The sequence below is a fragment of the Chelonoidis abingdonii genome, chromosome 12 (genome assembly GCF_003597395.2).
Source record: "Chelonoidis abingdonii isolate Lonesome George chromosome 12, CheloAbing_2.0, whole genome shotgun sequence".
In the NCBI taxonomy this organism is placed as follows: Eukaryota; Metazoa; Chordata; order Testudines; family Testudinidae; genus Chelonoidis; species Chelonoidis abingdonii.
In genome coordinates this window covers 6,315,391-6,339,103 of record NC_133780.1, presented here as the reverse complement: position 1 = coordinate 6,339,103, position 23,713 = coordinate 6,315,391, and the positions used below count along the sequence as shown (strand labels likewise).

The window sequence follows — 23,713 nt, the reverse complement described above, 5'->3', positions numbered from 1 at the left end:
GCCCTAGTGGGACAGGTGCCCCTGTAACATGACCACACCCAGCAAGGCCTGCACTGATTTTCTCCCTGTTTTTCAGTCCCAGCAGAGAGGCCAGGGACTCAGTGCTGTACTGAGACCAAGCTCCTCCCCACTACATGACAGCTGGGGCCCAATGGCCAAGGGCAGTGGGTGTGAGGGGAGCTGGCACTAGGGATCCTGCACTGCAGAGGGTGTGGGACAGACAGAGAGCTCTAGGGGTCCCTGGTTCAGTGCTGGGTGTGCTGGCCAAGAGAGCAGCCGTCACACCTGTTCTTAGCCTGGTGGTTCCTGCTTCTGTTTCCCTGCACAGTCTCCCCGCTCTCGGGACTCCTGGTCTGTGCAGATGGGCAGCGGGTGTGAGGGGAGCTTGGTGCTTGGCCTCCTGCGCTGTACAGGGATGGCTACAGAAAATCTCCTGTCCCAAGGCTCTCAGGCCTTGTCCAGCCTGGTGCAGGAGGGATCTGGGACGACAGAGGGGGCCTGTGAAGATTAGGGGGGCAGCCACCTGGGACCAACATCAACGACTTAGATGTTGGCATAGAAAGTACAGTTATTAAGTTTGCAGAAGATACCAAACTGGAGGGTGCAACTGCTTTAGGACAGGGTCAAATTCAAAATGACTGGACAAATTGGAGAAGTGGTCTGAGGTAAACGGATGAAGTTCAACAAAGACAAATGCAAAGTGCTCCACTTAGGAAGGAACAATCTGTTTCACACATACAGAATGGGAAGAGACTGTCTAGGAAGGAGTATGCAGAAAGAGTTAGGGTCATAGTGGACCACAAGCTAAATATGAGTCAACAGTGTGATACTGTTGGAAAAAAGCAAACGTGATTCTGGGTGCATTAACAGGTGTATTGTAAACAAGACATGAGAAGTCATTCTCCCGCTCTACTCTGCGTTGGTAGGCCTAAACTGGAGCATTGTGTCCAGTTCTGGGCACCGCATTTCAAGAAAGATAGGAAACTGGAGAGGGTCAGAGAAGAGCAACAAGAATGATTAAGGTCTTGAGAACATGACCTATGAAGAAGGCTGAAAGAATTGGATTTATTTAGTTTGGAAAAGAGAAGACTGAGAGGGACATGTAGCAGTTTTCAGGTATCTAAAAGGGTGTCATCAGGAGGAGGGAGAAACTTGTTCACCTAGCCTCGAATGATAGAAAGAAGCATGGCTTAAACTGCAGCAAGGGAGATTTAGATTGGACATTGGAAAAAGTTCCTAATCTCAGGGTGGTTGTCACTGAATAAATTGCCTAGGGAGGTTGTGGGATCTCCATCTCTGGAGATATTTAAGAGTAGGTAGATGAAATGGTCTATCAGGGATGGTCTAGACGAGTATTTGGTCCTGCCATGAGGGCAGGGGACTGGACTCGATGACCTCTTGAGCTCCCTTCCAGTCCTAGAGTCTATGAATCTATGAATCTATGGAAATCCAGCAGTGGTGAGAAAAGCAAAGGGACAGGTGCTCAGGGCTGTGTCCCTTAGATATTTACAGCTCATGTCAGTGAAGATGCTGATTGGGTGGTCACTGGGGGTTCAACAATCAAAATTGTAATTCAAAGTACAGTGGATCTAAGTAATTGTTGTCAAACAATGACTGAGAAACCGTCACCAGCGACTTCCCTAGAGATGCCGATAACCTGCGTGTTAATAATCTTCTTTTACAAGCATAGACCCCAAAGCACAAGAAGATCCCATGACCTGATCTGCTGCCTCTTGAAATCAGAGGAAAGATTCCCAGTCACATTAAAGGCTTTTGGATCAATCCCTGAGTGACTTGGTCAGTCACCCTGAGTGCCATTCACTGCACCCCCAAAACTGGGTTCTCTGCACATGCAGTGCAGGGGGGTTGAGGAGGTGAAATCCACCCCTATTCTGGGGCCGGGACATAGGGCCCCAGCACAGCACAGCCTGTGCACCCTAAAGTCAGCCCCTCCCCCAGCCTGTGCAGGGGGGGCCACGGAGAGGGGCTGGCACTGGGGAGAAGCTGGCAACGCGGGCAGGGGCTGTTCCTCATGGGGAGGAGCTGATCAGCTGCCCTGCCTGAAGCACAACCACTGCCTGTGACACTCCACACGTGCCCAAGGCTTGCAGTGGCCTCCTGCCCCCAAACTGTGCCCATGTTAAAAAATGGGCAGGCCTCAGTGGCCTTACCGCCATGGCCCCTGATCTTCCCTGTTCCAGTGTGCCTGGATCTCCTCACTGCTAAATGGGCTAGTTTTATGTCTTTGTGTCCTGGCCACTGTTGCTTTGGTTGGTAACTTTAGCTACAATCCCATGGAGAGGTTTGCACTGGAATTTTCTCTTAATGTAAAGAGAATCTTCTCCTAAAATCTCACCCTGTCTGAATGGTCCTAGGGATTTCCCCCTTTTCTCTCCGGTTCAGACTGCAGAGTGTCTGGAAGAGGAAAGGAGAAGAGAGGTGAGATTGAAGGCTTTCATATTGTTATATCCTTGGGTGCAGCCGGTTTAGGAAGAAATCACTTGAGGCCAGACAGCAGACAGCTAACAAAACTACCATTTATTTACACACACAGAGCTCACCTAACCGGCCGAAGCAGGCTAGGCTATCCCCTAATCATCTAACTCAGTTGCCATAGGAACAAAAACCATGACAACCATATACACAACACATATTATAACAGCGTCCCCAGTCTGAACTCCTAGAGCTGTGTTTTAATTATGACAGAGAAATAGACAGAGACACACTCGGGTATTTAGTATAAAAAGGTCTGAAACCGTCTCTTTTGTCTCTCACTCAGGCATCTCCCAGCAATGGAACCAGCATCCAATGAAACCTCACAACCATCCCAGGACAGACAATCTGTAAGTGAGATTTACTTTTCCTTCATCATCCCCTCCCACCCCTCAGACTCCAGTTGCTTTGTCTCATTCACTTGCTGCCTTTTGTCATAACCTAGACCCAGATCATGCAAAGACTTTGGCATAAAAGTAACTTTATCCACTTGGGTCCCTTTGACACTAAAGGGATGTTCAGAGCGCCCTGGAGCGCTGGCTGCAGCCCCCCTGCACTACTGGGATTCCCCTTCCAGGAGACATTGGAGCTGCTTCTCCTCCAGCAGCTAGTCCAATCCGTCCTCTTGCTGCTGCAGCCTCACTGCTATTGGCAGTGTGCTCGCTCCAGCAGTGTCAGCATGTTTACATGCAACCCGTCTGGGAATCACACCTCCCGGGTGCTGTGTAGAGGTGCCCTCAATCGAACTAGGACATTCTCAATGTAAGTAGGGTCTGAATGAGCTCTCCCCTGACACCTAGTGATGAGCTGGGGAAGAGGACTTCAGGAGCTGCCCTTGTTTGCATGGACGCACCCATCCTGCCTGAGAGCACAGCGTGATGGGCCTGCTTTGCCCAAACGATCCCTTTTGGCTGGTATTGGATCACAAGTCAGTTTGTTATTGGGGGCAGAGGTACTAAAGTGTTGTTATTCTTGTTGTGTGAATCAAGGGCAGCAGAACTGTGCTTGACATACCCTGATTGAGGGGCTCCCCCTCAACTCAACTGCCCTTGCTGGGCAGGAGATGTTGGTGCCAAAGTCTAGTGGAGGTGTGAGAGGGTGGTAAGATATTTGTACTAGATGTTATAAGCCTTGGGTGTAATCTAATTTCTTCTGGGTCCACTATGTAATCATAGAGTTGTTCAATATTCATTGGGGAGTTTTGTTACATACCAACAGATCTGCAATTACTGATTGTCAGGTCTAATCATTAGATCTTCATTGGGAGAGTTTCTCTGATACCATAGACTGCCCTGTGTGTGCTACCAGTGAGGGTCCCTGTAGCGAGTCAGTGTGGCTCCCCTCCTGCCCAGGAGAGGGAGCGCCCAGCCAGAAGCCTGAGTGGGCGGGGCTAAGGAGTGGTGAGCCCGCCCCTCAGAGGGTCAGGTGATGCCCTGGAAGTACAAAAGCTGGCTATCAGAGCTCAGTTGGCTCCCAGCCGCTGCAGGGAGCAGACCTGCCACAGGGAGCTTGAGACTGGGAACCCTGTAGGACCCAAGGCAACCGCCCTGACAGGCCGGAGCTTCCCTGCACCCGCTACTTGGAGGAGCTGCCGGAGCTTCCCCGGGCCCGCTACTTGGAGGAGCTGCCGGAGCTTCCCCACGCCTGCTACTTGTAGGAGCTGCCGGAGCTTCCCCGGGCCCGCTGCTTGGAGGAGCTGCCGGAGCTTCCCCGCGCCTGCTACTTGGAGGAGCTGCCAGAGCTTTCCCGGGCCCGCTACTTGGAGGAGCTGCCGGAGCTTCCCCACCTCTGCTACTTGGAGGAGTTGCTGGAACTTCCCCGGGCCCGCTACTTGGAGGAGCTGCCGGAGCTTCCCTGTGCCTGCTACTTGGAGGAGCTGCTGGACCTTCCCCGGGCACACTCCCCAGAGGAGCCGCTGGAGCCTCCCCGTCCCTGCTGTTACCCGGAGGAACCGCCGGAGCAAGCCGGGCCAGACTTCCCGGAGGAACTGCCAGACCTGCCACCCAGCCCTGGCCGTGAGGAGCCCATGCTACTTGACTTCCCGGGGGCTGACGTCACGGACCAGGTAGGCTCGGAGGGGGAGGTCGGAAGTAGCCCGGGGGTAGCCGACTCCTGTCCAACTGCAGACATGTCGGAGCCTATGTCAGTGTGCTTCGGTCAGGACCCCCACTGACCAGTCAGCGCTGATAGCCGCTGCCAGGGCCCTGGGCTGGAGAGCAGTGGCATGGGAGGGCCTGAGTCCACCCCGGTCACCCACTTGGGTGGCAGACTCCCCCTCCCCCCGGCCTAAGGGAGCCACTGGGCTCCCTAAACCCTGTGCTTTGCTCAGCCCTGAGCCAAAAGAGTCTGAGCTTTGTGACTCTGTGTTTGGTGCCCTGCCTGGCCTTAGCGCGGGGCCCCTTTAGACTGTCTTGCTGCTCAGCCCTGAAGCAGAGGGCCTGAGCCCCTGTGACTCGGTATTGTTGCTCAGCCCTGAAGCAGAGTACCTGAGCCCCCTTTGACTCTGAAGTGTTGCTCTGCCCTGCGCCCGAGGCCGGAGCCTGGTGCCTTTTGTTTATCGCCCAGGACCTGCCCAGCCCGACAGCGTGTCGGGAGCCGGTGTGGCTCCCCTCTGACCCTCAGAGAGGGTCGAGCCCCGGTCCCACACCTTTACACTCCCCCACTAGCAGCTGAAATCATTGAGAGCTGTGCTAAGTGGTATGACTTGAAGATGTCCCAGAGAGTGTGGGGTGGCGAGCCAATAACTGGCTGAGCAGTTGGTGTGGTGGTAAGTAGAACTGTGAGTGGCTGGCAAGGCATCTGGTGCCAGAGCAAATGCCTGGACAGTGGAGCAAGCAAGATGCACTCCCTGGCCTCCGCCAGGGTGAGAGATGAACTCTGCAGCTGCACCTCTATATTCTGGGTCTTCACTGTGAGTGCTGCAGAGGGAGAAGGAGTGGACACATTAAAGGGAACTTTTGGTTGCTTGAATTAAGAACCTGAGACAAAAGGTAACTGCCCAATGTATTCCAGGGTGGTTGTTTTGCTCATGGTGTTATGTTTATTAATCCAGCTTGCAGCATTTCCCCAAATGAATGCTGTGTGATTTCCCTCCTTTCATTCAGTTTCTTTTGTACACTCAAGACTCCGTGCTAGCGAGAGGGGAAGTATTGCCTCTAGAGGTGCCCAGGGGTGGTGTGTAATTTTCTCAGGTTACTGGGTGGGGCTGGAGCCGGTTCTGTTGTATTGTTGAAAAGGAACCCCTAGATCTGTGGTTCTCAAACTGGGGTTCGTGAATCCCTGGGGTTCACTAAATGTTACAGGGGGTTCTCGGGGAAAAATTCCCTAATGGCGGACAGAGCTGTCCCTAGGGATCCTGGGTAGCACGGGTCAGCAGCCCAAATCTCCTGGACTTCCAAGAGCTAAGCAGATCAAAGCAAGCATCTCTGTCACACTGCGGAGATTTAAACTTCAAGACTCCTTATAAGAAATGGAAAGGGTGGTGGATATTTTTTGCTGTTTTTAAAATTAAATAGGCAGCTAGGATTGTTTTTAAACTTATTATGAAGAATAAGTTTAAATTTTGTGGTAATGTGCATTGTTTGCCTGGACTGCTCAAGACCTGAATGCTTGTGTAGGAGGAACTCTGTCAGTTGGCCAGGGGTGAAAGTAACTTACTGGACTTACCAGTACTGCTGGAGTCCTGAGGGGGCATGGCCTCAACTGGAAGAGGCATGGCCTCAACCAGAAGAGGTGGTGCCTCTCAAGATTTAAAGATCCTGGGGCACCAGCTGTGGCTGGGTGCCCCAGGGCCTTTAAATCAACCGGGGACTCCCAGCTGCAGAGGTGGCTGGGAGCCCCCCGGGCTCAGGCGAAAATTAAAGAGCCTGGGGCTCTGGTTGCCACAGCGCTCTGGACCCTTTAAATCCCCACTGCAGCTCCGGCCGCCGGAGCCGTGGGTGGGGGGTTTAAAGGGCTCTGGGCTGCGAGCTGCGGCGGGGAGCCCAGAGCCTTTTAAATCCCTGCAGCAGAAGCAGGTGCGGTCCAGCACAGCTTACTGGCTCTTGCCGGTACACCATACCGGCCTGTACCGCTTACTTTCACCTCTGGAGCAGGCTTCTTAAATACCTTCCTGCTGTTTCACATCTGATGCTCCTTGATGAAACCTAGGAGCCTTGTCTTATAACCGGCTTATTCAAAGTGACACACGCTACGAAGTGAGAGCTTGGAAGTGTGCTGCCGTTTTCATAACGTAATAAAAATACTGTCACCATAAATGATAATTAATAATAAATAGTGTGTAATAAGGATGTCATAAAAACAAATTTTATGTTTCCAAGATCACTGCTTTTATAATTTATACGCAAGTCAAGGAGAATATCCCTGGAAATAGTCATTTTTAGGAGGGGGTTCACAGGACTTGACATTTTAGTGAAAAGGGTTCACGGGTTGTTAAAATTTGGGAACCGCTGCCCTAGATATTGAACCCAGGCCTGGTTGCTGCCAGCTCCCCCTGGCAGAAGGGTTATATTAATACACAGTGAGGGCATCCACAGCCAGACACAGACTTGCACTGAAACAACAGGTGGGAACTAAACCCCCTTGAGTTATTTCAGTGAGAATGTGTGTGAAGAGGAGCCTTGGCTTGGCTGTGTCTTGCTGAACATCTAACCACCTGCCTGGGACCAGCCGAGCTACAGGGGCTCCCTGGATTAAGGTCAGAGGCAGCTGGTGTGTGTTAGTGACAATGCATGAAAACGGTAAGAACTCATTAATCTGGAGCAATCCTTGAGCTGAAGGGTGATTTTTATGGTAAATCTAAGATTTCTGACATCGCAATCTAAAGGTCACAGCCGAGCCCATTCAAAACCCGAGCTAAGAGCTAGAAAGAAGATTTTAGGTTTTAATTTGGTAAAACTCCAACCACAAAAGGGAAAGTAACAACCCAACCCATTCCCCACCCCAATCCTCCACCCTGTTCCAGCTGCCCCAGTCTCTTCCTCTCATTTTGTCTCCTTGGGCCAATACCGAGTTCATTATCACTGTGTTGACTGGGTCTGCTGGGGGGAAATACAAGCCAGGGATCCATGTTTTGGTTTTGTCTGACTCTGGGCAGAGGAGTATCAGGCTGGAGAAAAGGGACAATGGGGACTGCTCAGCACACAGAGCTGGACGTGCTAAAGTCCACAGTTAGTAGCAATTGCTCCTCTGCACAGGCTCTTTGCTGCTGGAGCTCCCCAAAAATGTTTCCCACAATGCATTTGCCTCCACAGGTCTAGATTTTGACTGTGGTTGCATCATCGCGTCTTTGACTCGAGCAGTTTGCCAGCGTTTGGGGCCTTGCTAGGTTCTTCCATTGGCAGGAAAAATTGATTATAGGAGTCAGGTATTTCTTTGGTGCAATCTTTATTAGTTACAAACAATATCCACACATTCTTGTGCCCTGAACAGGGTACAAACAAACACCAGGCGGCAGTTTCTTTACTCAGAACTCCACGTCTGCCTTTCCGGGGAACCCTGGGCCTGAAGCAAGCTCTGTCACTCAGTTTCCTGCTGAGATCAAACTCATGACTGGTTCTCTTGGCTTTCTGCCTCACGCACACCAAGCTGCCAGGTAATCCCTCAGCCCCTGTGTTTTCAGCCAGCTCCAGGTAAACCCCGCTTAGGCCTGTTCTACACTTAACACTTAGATCAACCTGGGGATGTTATTCAGGGTTGGGAAATATTGTGTGCTCTGAGTGCCACAGCTAGATTGACCTAACCCCCGGTCCAGAAAATGGAATTCTGCCAGTGACCTTGCTACAGCCTCTGAGAAAGGGGGATAAACTAGAGCGATGGAAAAAACACTTCCGGATGCATCTACACTATGGCACTTCAGCGACAGAGCTGTAGCTCTGCTGTAGTAGCAATATTCTTCCTGAGACCTGATCTTCACCTAAAACTTAGGTCAGTCTAGCTACATTGCTTAGAGCTGTGAAAACTTTCACAACCTGTGTGACGTAGTTAGGTTGATCTAACCCCTGATGTAGATGCAGATAGGTCAAGGGAAGAATTCTTTGTTGCCCTATCTACTGCCTCTCCTGGAGGTGGATTTACTGTATTGATGGTAAAACCTCTTTTTTCGATGTAGGAAGTGTTTACACTAGTCACTCATTCCTACTGGATATTGGGATGAATGCACACTCCCCAGTTCCTGGGTCTCCTTCTCCCAGGCTCCTGGCTGGTGCAGAGCTTCCAGCTTCTTCCCAAAATGCCAAATCCCAATTAAGTAATTCTGTGTCCCTGCCCCTCCCATCTGCCTGTTCCTAGCCCCACATTAATACTGCCCCCCAACCCCACATCACTTCTACCCCCAGCCCCTCCACCACTTGTCACCCCACAGCCCCCACAGCCCCTTTTCTCCTCCCATACCTGGTGCTGCAGGGACGGACCGGGAGGAGCTTCCAGGAGTCATAGAGCTAAGAGGCTAGAGGGTTGGGTAGACAGGTGTCGTCCAGGCCATAGGGGCTGAGATTACTTGGCTAAAGAAACCCCTTTTTCCATTCCCAGAGGGCTATTTCCCCCCCCCATGTCTCGGTGACATTGTCTGACCCAGGATCCCCAGAGTCCTCCTGGGTCACAGAGGACAGTGGCAAAGAGGCTGCATAGTCCCTGGGGCAGTGATGCTGTTGGCTTCTCTACCACGCAGCAGCCTGCAGGGTCACAGAGACGGGATGACAGAAAGTCCACAGGGAGAGGTCACAGAGACAAGGGTGTGTGAGGCGAGAGAGGCTGATCTCCGGGCTCCCAGTGAACTATTTCCCCCGCCCCTCCCCTGCATGGCTCAGGGATACAGGCTGAGCTGGGATCCCAGCCCCACCCAGAACCAGGGTCGGATTCTCCCCCCAGGGACGGAGCCCGGTGGGAAAGTGAAGATCGGGGCCTCGTCACCAGCATCGATAAATGTCACCTGCCCCCGGTCACAGTCCAGACAAACCCGCATCCTGCTGGGGACCCGACTCAGGGGCAGGGGGGTCTCAGGGGAGGTGAGAGCCCAAAACTGACCCCACCACCGCCCCACAGCCCAGATCCCCCCCTCAGGGCTGAGGCTGATCTGTCTCTTCCTCCTCACAGACTCTCTGGCCACCCCCACAGCCCAGTACCTCCCATCCCCCACCTCCACCTCCCAGCAATGTCTCCCCGAGGTGAATCCCTCACAGCCCAGCACACAGCCCCAAGTATCAAATCTCTCAGGTTTGTTGGGCAGTTGCTGTCGTGTGTCTCTCCGTCTCACACGTTTCCGATCCTCAGACAGGACGAGTTGGGGATGAGCCGTGTCTGGATCCAGAGTCACATTCACTGGGGAGAGAATCAGAGCGTTAGGGGCAGAGCTCAGCCCTGGGGGAGGCTGGGACCATTTCTCACACCCACCAGCAGCCCTGTCCTGGCTGGGCCAGGCCTGGACCCCAGGGAGCTGCCTCTGTCCTGGGCACCTGAGACTGAGCAGGGATGTCACTGCAGCTCCTCAGGGCAGTGATCAATCTATTGGGGATCAATTTATAGAGTCTAGTCTAGATGCAATGAATTGATCCCCCAGCTCTCTCCCCGTCAACTGAGGCGGAAGCGGAGTCGATGGGGGAGCGGCAGTATCTTGGGTTGGCCCCCCTTCCCCCTTAGCATAGCCCAGGGCCTAGTGTGTTTCTCATTTGCTTCCAGAAGCTTCAGCTCCCTGCTCCCTCTGCTGGGGCTGCTCCATTCCCAGCATCAGACACTGCCAGGAAGGTGTCAGAAGCTTTTATTGAAGAGGGAATAGAGGAGGCTGGTACCAGCATTATACCCCAGAGGGAAGCTCCCTCCCCTAATGCAGCCTCCCCTCCCAGGCTGGGGAACAGAGAGGAAGGTGCAGCATTGGGGAAGAGCTGCTTAAAACCAAGAGTAGGAGGTGGCACTGGGTGAGGTAACTCCATCCCCAGCCTAGAGAGAAGGGAGGAGCTGGCAGCATCACAGGGAGAGCATCTTCCCAATCCAGGGAGCAGTGAGCAGCTCCAGTGGGAGAGCCCAGCCCTGCCCACAGGAAAGGCAGGATGTTGGAGAAGAGCAATGGGGAGACCCCTGCACTGGGGTAAAGCAGAGGGATGTGTCAGCGCTCAGGGCAGAGAGCTCTGTTCAGGTGCTGCTCAGTGAGTGTTTCTGTTCATCCGTGTGGGCATGAACTCAGCACTAAGGTTGGTGTCAGGACTGTTTGTGTGATGTCAGTCTGGGATCTCCCCAGGAGTTCTGGGCCCTTGGTACAAGTTGCTGTGGGGGGGCACGAGGTCTCACCACCTGTGGCCACACCCCCTCCAAGGCCCTGCCCCACTCCCCCTCTTCCCGCTGAGGCCCCACCCCCTGGCCAGGCAGAGAACTTGGCTGCTGTGGAGTGCTTCTAATCCTCCACCTGCCCTGGGTGGGTTTCTGGGGGGCCTGAGAGCAGCCCCCAGCCCAAGTCCCTGCTCCCTGGAATGCGTGATGTTGGCTTGGGATCTCCCCCGGAGTTCCAGACCCTTGGTAGAAGTTGGGGGTGGGGCACGAGGTCCCACCACTGGTGCCCCCCCACACTCCATGGCCGTGTCCCATAACTCCTCTTCCCACCAAGCGCTGACCCCTGGCCAGGCTGGGAGCGTTGCCTGCTGGGGAGAGCCCTTGACCCTTCACCTGTCCTAGATGGGTCTCTGGGGGGCCTGAGTGCAGCCCCCGTCCCATGTCCCCGCTCCCCGAGGTGCTCCACCCAGGGCAGGTGGAGTGTGCAGGGCTTCACAGTGCCACTGGGGCTCCCTGGGTAGGAACCCAGCTCTGGTTTCTGGTCTGGCCAGGGGGAGGGTCTCGGGGGAAGAGGAGCAGGGGTGGGGTTGTTGAGAGAGGCCAGTGCTGGGAAGAGGCTGCAGTCTCACCCTGTCTGTTTGCTCCGAGTGGTTCCCCTCTTTTTCTCTCCAGTGCAGATGGCAGAGTGTCTGGAGGGGGGAAGGATAAGAGAGGTGAGATTTCAGGCTTCATATTTATAACAGTATCATCACTCCGATTCCCTAGAATTTATCCCAGTTTCCCCTCCTCTATCCCTCCTAGGTACCTTTGAACTTCCTGAGAGCCTCCAGTAATGCAATAGTTTTATGGGAGAAACCACTGACTCGCTCTTCCAGTTCAGGAGAAATCTCCTCTGGCTGCTGCAACTTCCTCTTCTTACACCTGGAGAGAAAAAATTTCATGTGATTACAGTTCATTGTGAGATTCATTATAAGTGGTTGCTAGGGAGTCGCTGCTCTAATGGGCCTGGAGTTAGAATTCTTCTGCTTCTCCCAGCCGCAGAAATCTGTCCCCTAGGAACTAGACTGAGGCACCAATGCCCCCCTCCCCAGCTCATTCCACACAGGTCTCCAAACAGTCCTCAGGCGGGAAAGACTCTTGACCACTGATGGCCTGGGCTGAATGGTAACCAGGGTCCCAGCAGTGACAGGCCCATATTCCATCTCCACTATCCTGAGGTGGCCAGTTTCTCAGGGAGGTGACATCTCTGGGAAATACTTGAGGTCAGTCCTTCCCACTGAATGGAGAATTCCAGAGTTTTCTGTGCAAGGGTGAGAACCTCAGGACGAAGTTGATCAGAGAGATTTGTATCTAGAATGTGACCTTCCCCACACATTTTGCTGTACAGCCCGGGGGAGATGCAGTGCTAACATCACCATCAAGCTCTTTCCCAGTATTGTGAAGTGTGAGGGGGAGTGAGAGGGAGCCACGTACCTCCTCAAGGTGCTTCTGACATCCTAGAGGGGAAGGAGAGGGAGAGAGAGAGAGGAAAGAATCTCAGTTCCATTTTACGTGCACAGGGGATCCCAGGGAAGGGATTTTGCAAATATGGGGAAGAAAGGCCCTGCTTTGACCCCAGGGCCATGGATTCCCTGAGCTAATGGGACTTTTCCATCTCTAATATCTGTCTGTAACTCTGCAAAGAACAATGATCACTCACATGTCAGCAATGCACACGCTGAGTTACACTCAGATCTCTGACCGCTGGCCCGGTGCTTATGATTCAGGAGCCCTCCCTTCCCTGTGTGGGGATCTGGGATGTTTCGAACTACAGGTGCTGGCTTCTAATTGTCCCTGGAGGTGCTCAACCCCAGGCCCTGCCCCGACTCCACCCCTTCCTCAATGCCACACCTCCACCCTCCCACTTACCACTGAGGCAAGTGGGAAGCTCTGGGAGGGAGGGGGAGGAGTTGATTGGTGGGCATGAGGTGCTGGGGGTAGAGCGGGGAGCTGGCTGCCAATAGGTGCTAAGCACCCACTAATATTTTTCCATGGGTGCTCTAGCCTTTAAGCACCCACGGAATCGGAGCCTCTGTTTCGCCCCGTCTCACCTGCAGGAATTCACTTGCTGGCTTCTGACACTTCCCCTCCAGCTCACTGATCAGCTTACTGAGATGGGAAATCTGCTTGGAGAGTTTACTGACATTTTCATTCTGGATCCTCACAATCTCCTCATCCAGCTTCTCCAGCTGGGCCAGCAGGAGTCGCTTTTGTTCCTTCAGGAACTTCCGCAGTTGCTGAAATTCAGACACAATCTTCTGCCTCTCGGTTTGTGTTTGTTTCTGTATGAAAATATGGAAAGGGCTGGTCAGGGATATGAATGCCACCTGGGGTCCTTTCATGGAGTGCTGAGTGTGCAGGAGGGAGAACTTGGTTGAAAATCCTAAGATTTCTGACATTTGACTCTACCCTAAGGAGAGGACTTTCTCACAACTTCCCCTTCAGCCCCTATCTCTCTGAAAGGGAGGTTTCCATGTCTGTCATGGTCAGCATATGTTATTTATGGTCTCTGGGAATTCAGATCCAGAGCAGTAGGAGGCAGGACTCAGCGCTACACTGACAGAAACACCAGGGGAGAAAAAAGAAACAAACATGTTAACGCATGAAATGACCAGACCCAGTGGACAGCACTTCACTTGGGGGGGATTTCTGGGCAAGTCCCAAGAGCTAGACCTTAACTCATCAACCGAAATGGAAGCTTAGGGCTTGTGAACACATGAATCTAACCCAGCAATCCATGATCATGGAGAAACACACACAGGTCCATCTTCACCAAGGGCACACAGAAGTCTGCCTCCAAACAGACCTCCCACTGCCACTCCCTGCTGGTTAACCACAACAGGCACCTACCAGATACTCCTGGCTTTTCCCCTCTCCAGTCACTTTCAATCTCAGCAGCTTTTCTCTCTCATCCCTCAGAGTCTTCAATTGGGCCTGGATTCTTTCCTGAAGAAACAGAAAGAGTTTGGGAGCTTTTATTTGAATGGTTGAGAGGCGTGTGGAGCTTTGTGTTTTTCTATCCAAAACCCAAGATGACTGTTGGTCCTAATCGCTTTGTGACATCAGGGGCACCAAGGAGATGAAACCTTATCAATACAGACTGGGAATGTGTCATATTCAGACTTATTACCAGATCAGGTTCAGTCTTTTCAGTAATTAGACGGAGATCTGAATTATAACCAAGCTTTATTGGTATTTGTGAATTGACTAGTCGTATAGCACATAACAGGACACTGGTGTCACATGGGGGTGAATCAACAGGCCTTTTTTTAAAGAAGTGATACAAGTGATACAAACCAAGTGATACAAATCCCAGAAGCCACCAGGGTTTCAATGTGGGCTGGGATTTCAGCCCTGAAGCCCTGGGGACTGCACTGGTTGGACAGAACTGGTCTAAGCACCGGGGCAAACCCCATGAGATGTCAGGAGGCCATTCATCTGGTTGGAAGCTGCACAGTCCCCAGTTTTGTGGAGCATTATTCCTCTCCGGTAGTGACCCAGCACTGGACATGGTTTTGTGCAGTGAAAAAGAAAGAGGAGGAGACTGAGGATGCAGGGGGATACCAGTGAGGGCGGGGACAGGAGTGGGGGTGGGGGTGGCATCTCCATGCAGAATGATGCAGGTGGGAGCGAGCTGAGGAAGGCGAAGGAGGGCCCATGCAGGCTGACTGATTCAGGTGTGGGAGGCCCCATGCAGGCAGGCGTGGGGATGTTCTGTGTTCTGGGGATGCCTCAGTGGCCACCCTAATTAGACAAGCAGATTTGTATAAAGAACGGTTGGGGTTTGCCCCAGTGCTGCCCTAAATCTTTTCAGTGGCAATGCCCCCTGGGCAGGTACCCACAGTCCCATTCCCTGGTAAAGATCCTGGAAGCAGTGCATTCTGGGAGATTTCTAAAGGCTCCCTGGTGGGACTAACAGAACAGCTCTAGCTGGTCCTTTGCCCACATACACAACAGAACAGGTCAGACTGGCACCGCTCAGCTCCAGCCTGGGGTTAGTTTTGCTACAATCCAGTGAAATCCCAGTGGTACTTGGCATGGACCTGAGCTGCCTGGAGCCCTTTTGTGTGTGGGCTCAAGGTGACGGGAGTCCACACAGTGTTTAGTCCCATGATCTCCTCTAGTGCAGGCCGGCACCATCGGAGATTAACCCCTCATGGAGCAATACAGGAGTTCAGAATCCCAGTGGGAAACCTTGTGTCTATGCTGAGCCTGGGAGTCTTTTCCTCCTACTGTTTGCACTTCATCACTGCTCATAGCTGCTGGAGGGGGGGCAGCGTAGGACAGTGGTTAGGGCAATGGGCTTGGCCTTGGATAAGTGGAGGTTTATACCCAGCTCTGACACTGATCTACTGAGTGACATTGGACAAGTCACTTCCCCTCTTTGTGCCTCAGTTTCTTGTCCCACCATTTGTCTCTCTTGTCCAGTTAGACCAGGGGTGGGCAAACTTTTTGGCCCATGGGCCACATAGGGGTTGCAAAACTGTATGGAGGGCCGGGTAGGGAAGGCTGTGCCTCCCCAAACAGCCTGTCCCCTGCCACCTATCTGCGCCTTCCCAATTCCTGCACCCTGACTCCCCCCCTCAGAATCCCCAACCCATCCAACTCCCCCACACTCCTTGTCTCCTGAGTGCCTCCTCCCGGGACCCCCCCGTCTCTAACCACCCTCCCGCGGACCCTGTATCCAACCCCTCTGCTCTCTGTCCCCTGACTGCCCCGCCCCCTATCCACACTCCTGCCTCCTGACAGGCCCCTCAGGACTCCCATGCCCCATCCAACTGCCCCGTGTTCCCAGTCCCCTGACTGCCCCCCAGGACCCTCTGCCCCTTATCTAACCCCTCGCCCCCCTTACCACGCCACTCAGAGCAGCACGTCTGGCAGCCTTGCAGCCCACTCGGAGCCAGACACGTTGCCGCACAGCCCTGCAGGAGCGCGCAGCCTTGCCACCTAGAGGACTGCCTGCACAGCGGTGTGGCTCCGGGGGGCAGGGGGGACAAGGGGCGGGGAGGTGCTAGCCTCCCCAGCTGGGAGCTCAGGGTTTGGGCAGGGCAGTCCCCTACGCCGGATGTGGCCCACAGGCCGTAGTTTGCCCACCCCTGAGTTAGACTGTAAATGACTCAGGGCAGGGATTGCCCCTCACTGGCTTTTGCGCAGGGCCCCCTGCAATCGAGGTCAGATCTCATCTGGGGGCTGTAGGGGCTGCTGGGATGCCAATAACAGTAATAAACACTGTGATCCAATCAGTAATAACAGACACAGCTTGTAACTCCCCCTTCTCCAGTCTGAAGGCAGCACTCCCATAGACTGGCCTGCTGTCTTGTGAATCAAACCTCACTGGGCATTTAATAACTTCCCATCTGCAGAGATTCCCCTTATTTCACTGGTAGGAGCTGGGTTGGAAAAGGATTCAGCTGCTCAGAGAAAACTTTCCCACATCAGACAATTTGTAAATCTTTCTGTTGCCTTTCTTGCCAGGCTGGAGTATCATTAATCTGTACAGCCTCTTTCATGCAATGAAGGTTACACACAGCTGAATGACACAGATACACCTGTCTCAGGAAACTTGTGATGCCAAAGTTATTACCCATTAGACTGGACAGCAATTCCCTACCTTGTACTCCTGGGCGGCTTCCTGGATGGAAACCAATGTGTGAGCATGGTGAGCCCGGGATCTTTCACACACAATACAGATGGGGGTTTGATCCTCTTCACAGAACAGTTTCAGAGTCTCCAGGTGTTCTCCACACAACCCGTCCTCTCCTGCTCCCTTTGCTGCCTGTAAACTCAGTAGCTTGGCGATTTCTACCATGTTTGCCAGCTGCCTGTTGGGTCTGAGGTTTCTCCGTTGCACAGTTTCTCTGCACTGAGGGCAGGAGATGTCTGTATCGGATCCCTCCCAGCACTGGCTGATGCAGGCTCGGCAGAAATTGTGCCCACACTCCAGAGTGACAGGTTCTGTGAAATACTCCTGACAGATGGGACATGTTGCTTCCTTCTGGAGACTTTGCACAGGGTTCTCTGCAGCCATGGCTCCCTCTGGGCAGTGTAACAGGGTAAGTTTCAATTTCCTCAGTTCACACTATGCCCCGCCTGCAGCAGCAAGGGGGTGTTTCCCTTCCTGGAAATGAGTCCTGTTCTTTGTTCAGTTGGAAGGGGCTTACCTGTAAAAATACAGCCCTGGAGGTTGTGGTGAAAAATTTACCACTAGGGCTCTGGTCTGGCAATCAGCACCTGTGCTGGTGGGGAGGGTCACTGGGGCGTCACATGGATGTCAGATCTCCCTGTGAGGATGAGCCTGCAAGAGCAGGATCTGTGTGTCTAAGGAGCGATAGTCAGACTTGGTGGAATTCTTTTTTTTCCTTTTTATACTATATAATTTTGACAAATAATGTTCATTTTAAGCAATGTTTACATTTATGAATTTAAACTTTCACAGTTGCACAAAAATCTGGCTTTCAGCATTTCATTCCAATTGTTACCAATTAAAATTTTCACAGCTGTGGGAAATTATGTGGGGGATCAGACAATATTTTGGTCAGACAATAACTATTTAATGACACTGGACAGTGAGATTCAAAAAGTTGAAGCTTTAGAAGTGTTAAAATTGTCTGTGAGCAGCTAAATCTGCCCCCAGCAGCTTCCCCAGGGCAATAACCCAATTCCTCCCCCATCACCACCGCACGGACCAAGGCTGAAAGTCCATCTGATGGCGGCTCAGGGGCCTGTGGAATGTGCTGGGATCTCAGCCTGGGCCCTAGTGGGGCAGGTGACCCTTTAAGATGACCACACCCAGCAAAGCCTGCACTGATTTTCTCCCTGTTTGTCAGTCCCAGCAGAGAGGCCAGGGACTCAGTGGTGTACTGAGACCAATCTCCTCCCCACCAGGTGACAGCTGGGGCCCAATGGCCGAGTGCAGCGGGTGTGAGGGGAGCTGGCACTAGGGATCCTGCAGTGCACAGGGTGTGGGACAAACAGAGAGCTCTAGGGGTCCCTGGTTCAGTGCTGGGTGCACTGGCCAAGAGAGCAGCCATCACACCTGTTCTGAGCTTGGTGGCTCCTGCTTCTGTTTCCCTGCACAGTCTCCCTAGCTCCCGGGGACTCCTGGCTCTCTGCAGATGGCAGCAGGTGTGAGGAGAGCTGACGCTGGGGCTCCTGCGCTGTACAGGGGATGGGCTAACCAGAGATCTCCTGTCCCCAAGGCTCTCAGGCCACTTGTCCAGCCTGGCTGCAGGAGGGGATCTGGGACAGACAGAGGGGGCTGTGAAAGACTGAAGGGGCAGCCACCTGGAAGCAGACATGGAAATCCAGCAGTGGTGAGAAAGGCAAAGGGACAGGTGCTCAGGGCTGTGTCCCTTAGATATTTACAGCTCATGTCAGGGAAGATGCTGATTGGATGGTCACTGGGGGTTGAACAATCAAAATTATAATTCAAAGTTCAATGGATCTTAGTAATGGTGTCAAATAATGACTGAGAAACCGTCACCAGCCACTTCCCCAGAGATGTCGATAACCTGAGTGTTAATAATCTTCTTTTACAAGCATAGACCTCAAGGCACAAGAAGATCCCATGACCTGATCTGGTGCCTCTTGAACTCAGAGGAAAGATTCCCAGTCACAAAAAAGGCTTTTGGATCAATCCCTGAGTGACTTGGTCAGTCACCCTGAGTGCCATTCACTGCATCCCCAAAACTGGGTTCTCTGCACATGGAGTGCAGGGGGGTTGGGGAGGTGAATCCGCCTCCATTCTGGGGCCGAGACATAGGGCCCCAGCACAGCACAGCCTGTGCACCCTATAGTCAGCCCCTCCCCCAGTCCGTGCAGGGGTGGGGCACGGAGAGGGGCTGGCAATGGGAAGAAGCTGGCACCATGGGCAGGGGCTGTTTCTCATGGGGAGGAGCTGATCAGCTTCCCTGCCTGAAGCACAACCACTGCCTCTGACACTCCACACGTGCCCAAGGCTTGCAGTGGCCTCCTGCCCCAAAACTGTGCCCATACTAAAAAATGGGCAGACCTCAGTGGCCTTACCGCCATGGCCCCTGATCTTCCCTGTTCCAGTGTGCCTGGATCTCCTCACTGCTAAATGGGCTAGTTTTAGGGCTTTGTGTCCTGGCCACTGTCGCTTTGGTTGGTAACTTTAGCTACAATCCAGTGGAGATGTTTGCACTGGAATTTTCTCATAATTTAAAGAGAATCTTCTCCTAAAATCTCACCCTGTCTGAATGGTCCTAGGGATTTCCCCCTTTTCTCTCCAGTTCAGACAGCAGAGTGTCTAGAAGAGGAAAGGAGAAGAGAGGTGAGATTTAAGGCTTTCATATTAGAACAGTGTCCCCAGTCTGAACTCCTAGAGCTGTGTTTTAATTATGCCAGAGAAATAGACAGAGACACACTCGGGTATTTAATATAAAAAGGTCTGAAACCGTCTCTTTGGTCTCTCACTCAGGCATCTCCCAGCAATGGACCCAACATCCATGAAGCCTCACAAGCATCCCAGGACAGACAATCTGTAAGTGAGATTTACTTTTCCCTCATCATCCCCTCCCACCCCTCAGACTCCAGTTGCTTTGTCTCATTCACTTACTGCCTTTTGTCATAACCTAGACCCAGATCATGCAAAGACTTTGGCATAAAAGTAACTTTATCCACTTGGGTCCCTTTGACAGAGGATGTTCAGAGTGCCCTGGAGCGCTGGCTGCAGCCCCCCTGCACCACTGGGATTCCCCTTCCAGGAGACATTGGAGCTGCTTCTCCTCCAGCAGCTAGTCCAATCCATCCTCTTGCTGCTGCAGCCTCACTGCTATTGGCAGTGTGCTCGCTCCAGCAGTGTCAGCATGTTTACATGCAACCCGTCTGGGAATCACACCTCCCGGGTGCTGTGTAGAGGTGCCCTCAATCGAACTAGGACATTCTCAATGTAAGTAGGGTCTGAATGAGCTCTCCCCTGACACCTAGTGATGAGCTGGGGAAGAGGACTTCAGGAGCTGCCCTTGTTTGCATGGACGCACCCATCCTGCCTGAGAGCACAGCGTGATGGGCCTGCTTTGCCCAAATGATCCCTTTTGGCTGGTATTGGATCACAAGTCAGTTTGTTATTGGGGGCAGAGGTACTAAAGTGTTGTTATTCTTGTTGTGTGAATCAAGGGCAGCAGAACTGTGCTTGACATACCCTGATTGAGGGGCTCCCCCTCAACTCAACTGCCCTTGCTGGGCAGGAGATGTTGGTGCCAAAGACTAGTGGAGGTGTGAGAGGGTGGTGAGATATTTGTACTAGATGTTATAAGCCTTGGGTGCAATCTAATTTCTTCTGGGTCCACTGTATAATCATAGAGTTGATTAAGATTCATTGGGGAGTTTTGTTACATACCAGCAGATTTGCAATCAGTGATTGTCTGGTCTAATCATTAGGTCTTCATTGGGAGAGTTTCTCTGATACCATAGACTGCCCTGTGTGTGCTACCAGTGAGGGTCCCTGTAGCGAATCGGTGTGGCTCCCCTCCTGCCCAGGAGAGGGAGTGCCCAGCCAGAAGCCTGAGTGGGCGGGGCTAAGGAGTGGTGAGCCTGCCCCTCAGAGGGTCAGGTGACGCCCCAGAAGTACAAAAGCCGGCTGTCAGAGCTCAGTTGGCTCCCAGCCGCTGCAGGGAGCAGACCTGTCACAGGGAGCTCAAGACTGGGAAACCTGTAGGACTGAGGGCAACCGCCCTGACTGACCAGAGCTTCCCTGTGCCCACTACTTGGAGGAATTGCCAGAGCTTCTCCGTGCCCGCTACTTGGAGGAGCTGCTGGAGCTTCCCCGTGCCTGCTACTTGGAGGAGCTGCTGGAGCTTCCCCGGGCACACTCCCCAGAGGAGCCGCTGGAGCCTCCCCGTCCCTGCTGTTACCCGGAGGAACCACCGGAGCAAACCGGGCCGGACTTCCTGGAGGAACTGCCAGACCTGCCACCCAGCCCTGGCCGTGAGAAGCCCATGCTACTGGACTTCCCGGGGGCTGATGCCACGGACCAGGTAGACCTGGAGGGGGAGGTCAGAAGTAGCCCGGGGGCAGTCGACTCCATTCCGGCTGCAGACATGTTGGAGCCTATGCCAGTGTGTTTCGGTCAGGACCCACACTGACCAGTCAGCGCTGATAGCCGCTGCCAGGGCCACGGGCTGGGGCGCAGTGGTGTGGGAGGGCCTGAGTCCCCCCCGGCCACCCACTCGGGTGGCAGACTCCCCCTCCCCCTGGCCTGAGGGAGCCACTGGGCTCCCTTAACCCTGTGCTTTGCTCAGCCCTGAGCCAAAAGAGTCTGAGCTTTGTGACTCTGCGTTTGGTGCCCCCCCGACCTTAGGGCAGGGCCCCTTTAGACTGTATTGTTGCTCAGCCCTGAAGCAGAGGGCCTGAGCCCCCTTTGACTCTGCAGTGTTGCTCTGCCCCACGCCCGATGCCGGAGCCTTGTGCCTTTGTATTTATCGCCCAGGACCTGCCCGGCCCGACAGCATGTAGGGACCCGGTGTGGCTCCCCTCCGCCCCTCAGAGAGGGTTGAGCCCCGGTCCCACACCTTTACACTCTCCCACTAGCAGCTGAAATCATTGAGAGCTGTGCTAAGTGGCATGACTTGAAGATGTCCCAGAGAGTGTGGGGTGGCGAGCCAATAACTGGCTGAGCAGTTGGTGTGGTGGTAAGTAGAGCTGTGAGTGACTGGCAAGGCATCTGGTGCCAGAGCAAATGCCTGGACAGTGGAGGAAGCAAGATGCATCCCCTGGCCTCTGCCAGGGTGTGATGGAGTAGGGACTGTCTGTGTGGGGAACGGGAAAGCAGGGGAGGACTTTAGGTGATGGACAGGTGCTGAGGCTGTAACCCGACCCGGCAGGGAGGAGGGGGGGGCACCTGGGCGGAGGGGAAGAGAACAAAGGAGTCGGCCGGAGGAGGAAAGGCAGGACAGGTTGGGTTTGGGGCTGTGGGCGGAATTCAGGGGATCCTAGCTGGGATCCAAGCACCCTGNNNNCCCCCCCCCCCGAAAGGCGAGAGATCGCTTAGACCCCTAAAAATACCCAGCGATTCCCGATGACACGGTACATGGGGTGTGTTTCTTGCGTTGGGCAATTGGTTGGGAGGATTGAGAGCACCAAGAGCGCATGTGCCATGGAAAATTTTCTACACTGCTCCTCTGAGCAGGCGCTGGTTCTTTGGGCCAGGGTTGGCGCAAGGCATATTGGGAAATGTAGTTCAGCGGCAAAGTAGGTCACTCGTCTTGGCTCAGATGAGGTCCTGGAGAAGTGGAAGGTGAAGGACTGCAACTCCCAGGAACCTGTGTGTTAGATATAGTAAGGTGGGGGAGGCGGATTCCGAGTGTTTGTAGAAATTTCCTTGGCTGGGTTATTGGAAATGCATCATCCTCTGTGAGCTTTGGCTGCTGTGCTTAAAGTGAGGTCGGGGGAGCTGGACTCCCAGCTGAGAGAGGCTGATCGGGAGAACAGGCTCCCTAATCTATGTGTAATTTTGCCTGGGATGGGGCTTGGGAGGGGTGTGTCCTCTGTATAACACCCACCATCACCACGCACACAGGGACAGTGGTTTTGATAGTGTTTATAAGGGGAAGAGGCGATCATAGATTTTTGCAATCTTAGTGTCTAGAATGTGTGTCCATAGGGCCCATTCCTCCCCATGCACACAGTCTGCAGGGATAGCTGAGTGTTTAAAAATACTTCTCTCTCTCTGTGTTTTGGAGGTTTATGTACCTTAAAATTGTTAAAACATAGAAAATAATTGGATTGCCTCTTATAATCTGTGGGTGGGGGTGACTGAGGATGGTTAGAGACAAGGCTGTTGTTTTGGTAGGGTGTGGCCTGCAAATTAACATAGAAGGTTATTCTATCTTACTGGCCTTGATTTTTTATTTTTTTTTTAATCCCTTTGAAATGTCACTGTGTGCGCTTAATGAGGGGGCAGAATCACAGACCTGTTTTCAGAGGGATAATTGCTCTTTATTGGTTTCAAAAATAGATCTTGTTCCAGATTGAAACTTGTCTTGCTTAGTATCTTCATAACCGGGAGGAATGGGGATGTTTAAAGTGTTCACTCTCATCTAATGTGTACAGTTATTTTGCCCATTTTCTTTAACATCTGTGCTCTGTGAAAACAGAGAGAGGAGGTTGATCTCCAGAGCTCCTGCATTTCTGCAACATAACCTATATGTGGAAACATTCATCTTCCTTTTTTTTCCCCCTTCCCCTCCCCCTCCCCCTCCCTTTCCTTCCATCATAAAATATGTGTCCAGCAAATATATTTTGGGGGAGGGGGGGAAATATGTAAATTTTTCTGTGACTGGCCTTATCATTTGCAAAACATGCTATGATACTTCCTACCTTGGTCATCAGTTTCAAGACCTTTGCTTCCCCCCACCCCTCCCAAAAGCCCCCTAGGTATGTAAAAGAAAATATATTTTTTCACTGCAGGTGGGCCAATTCAGCTGGAACTATTTTATGGTTTAAAACTAGTAATCATCTCTACCATATGGGTTCTTGTATTGGCAATCCTGGGATTAAGGGATCCGAATGGAATACATTTTATTGTGCTAACAATGTGGGGAATAAATGGTGCCTCTTGCTCATTTGGAACCGTCTCTTACATTTGAAGGCATCTGCCAAGGCCTGTTGCATGTAGCTGTCTTGGTGCATGCTGTTATTTGGTTAATTGCTTTTTTTAAAATTGAAGCCACAGATGCCACACTCAGAGTATTCTCCATTTTAAAAAAAAGAAAAAGTGCTCCATTTTTATAACTCCTCTGCAAGCTTGATACTGAAATTGGTTGCTGCATTTTACTCCTCCTTCTCCTTGCCTCCCACGGAAGTACTGTGCTGATTTGTTGGTGAAGATGCAGGACTGCTGAGAAGCACTGAGGCTTGATGCTGTTTTGGGGATGATAATAAATCAAGTCTGTGGAGTGTT

At 52.7% G+C, this 23,713-nt stretch overlaps 2 protein-coding genes across 4 annotated transcripts in view; one reads left to right on the top strand and one right to left on the bottom strand.

Annotated features, from left to right (window-relative positions):
- The window catches only part of LOC116823721 (zinc finger protein RFP-like), a 415,971-nt gene that overhangs the window by 70,178 nt on the left and 322,080 nt on the right, over window positions 1-23,713 (top strand). The window lies entirely within an intron of this gene.
- Window positions 7,785-23,713, bottom strand: part of LOC116825473 (zinc finger protein RFP-like) — a 32,339-nt gene continuing 16,410 nt past the window's right edge. The window contains exons 1-7 of one of the 2 annotated variants that reach the window (XM_032781530.2): window positions 16,403-16,913; window positions 13,642-13,737; window positions 12,843-13,073; window positions 12,226-12,248; window positions 11,558-11,673; window positions 11,382-11,441; window positions 7,785-9,810 (exon numbers count right to left, since the gene is read on the bottom strand). In XM_032781530.2, coding sequence (XP_032637421.1) covers window positions 9,296-9,810; window positions 11,382-11,441; window positions 11,558-11,673; window positions 12,226-12,248; window positions 12,843-13,073; window positions 13,642-13,737; window positions 16,403-16,819 — 1,458 coding nt within the window. In that variant the 5' untranslated portion in view covers window positions 16,820-16,913 and the 3' untranslated portion in view covers window positions 7,785-9,295. Of the gene's footprint in view, window positions 9,811-11,381; window positions 11,442-11,557; window positions 11,674-12,225; window positions 12,249-12,842; window positions 13,074-13,641; window positions 13,738-16,402; window positions 16,914-23,713 lie in introns of those variants that run through there. The other variant, XM_075071629.1, reaches the window with a different exon arrangement.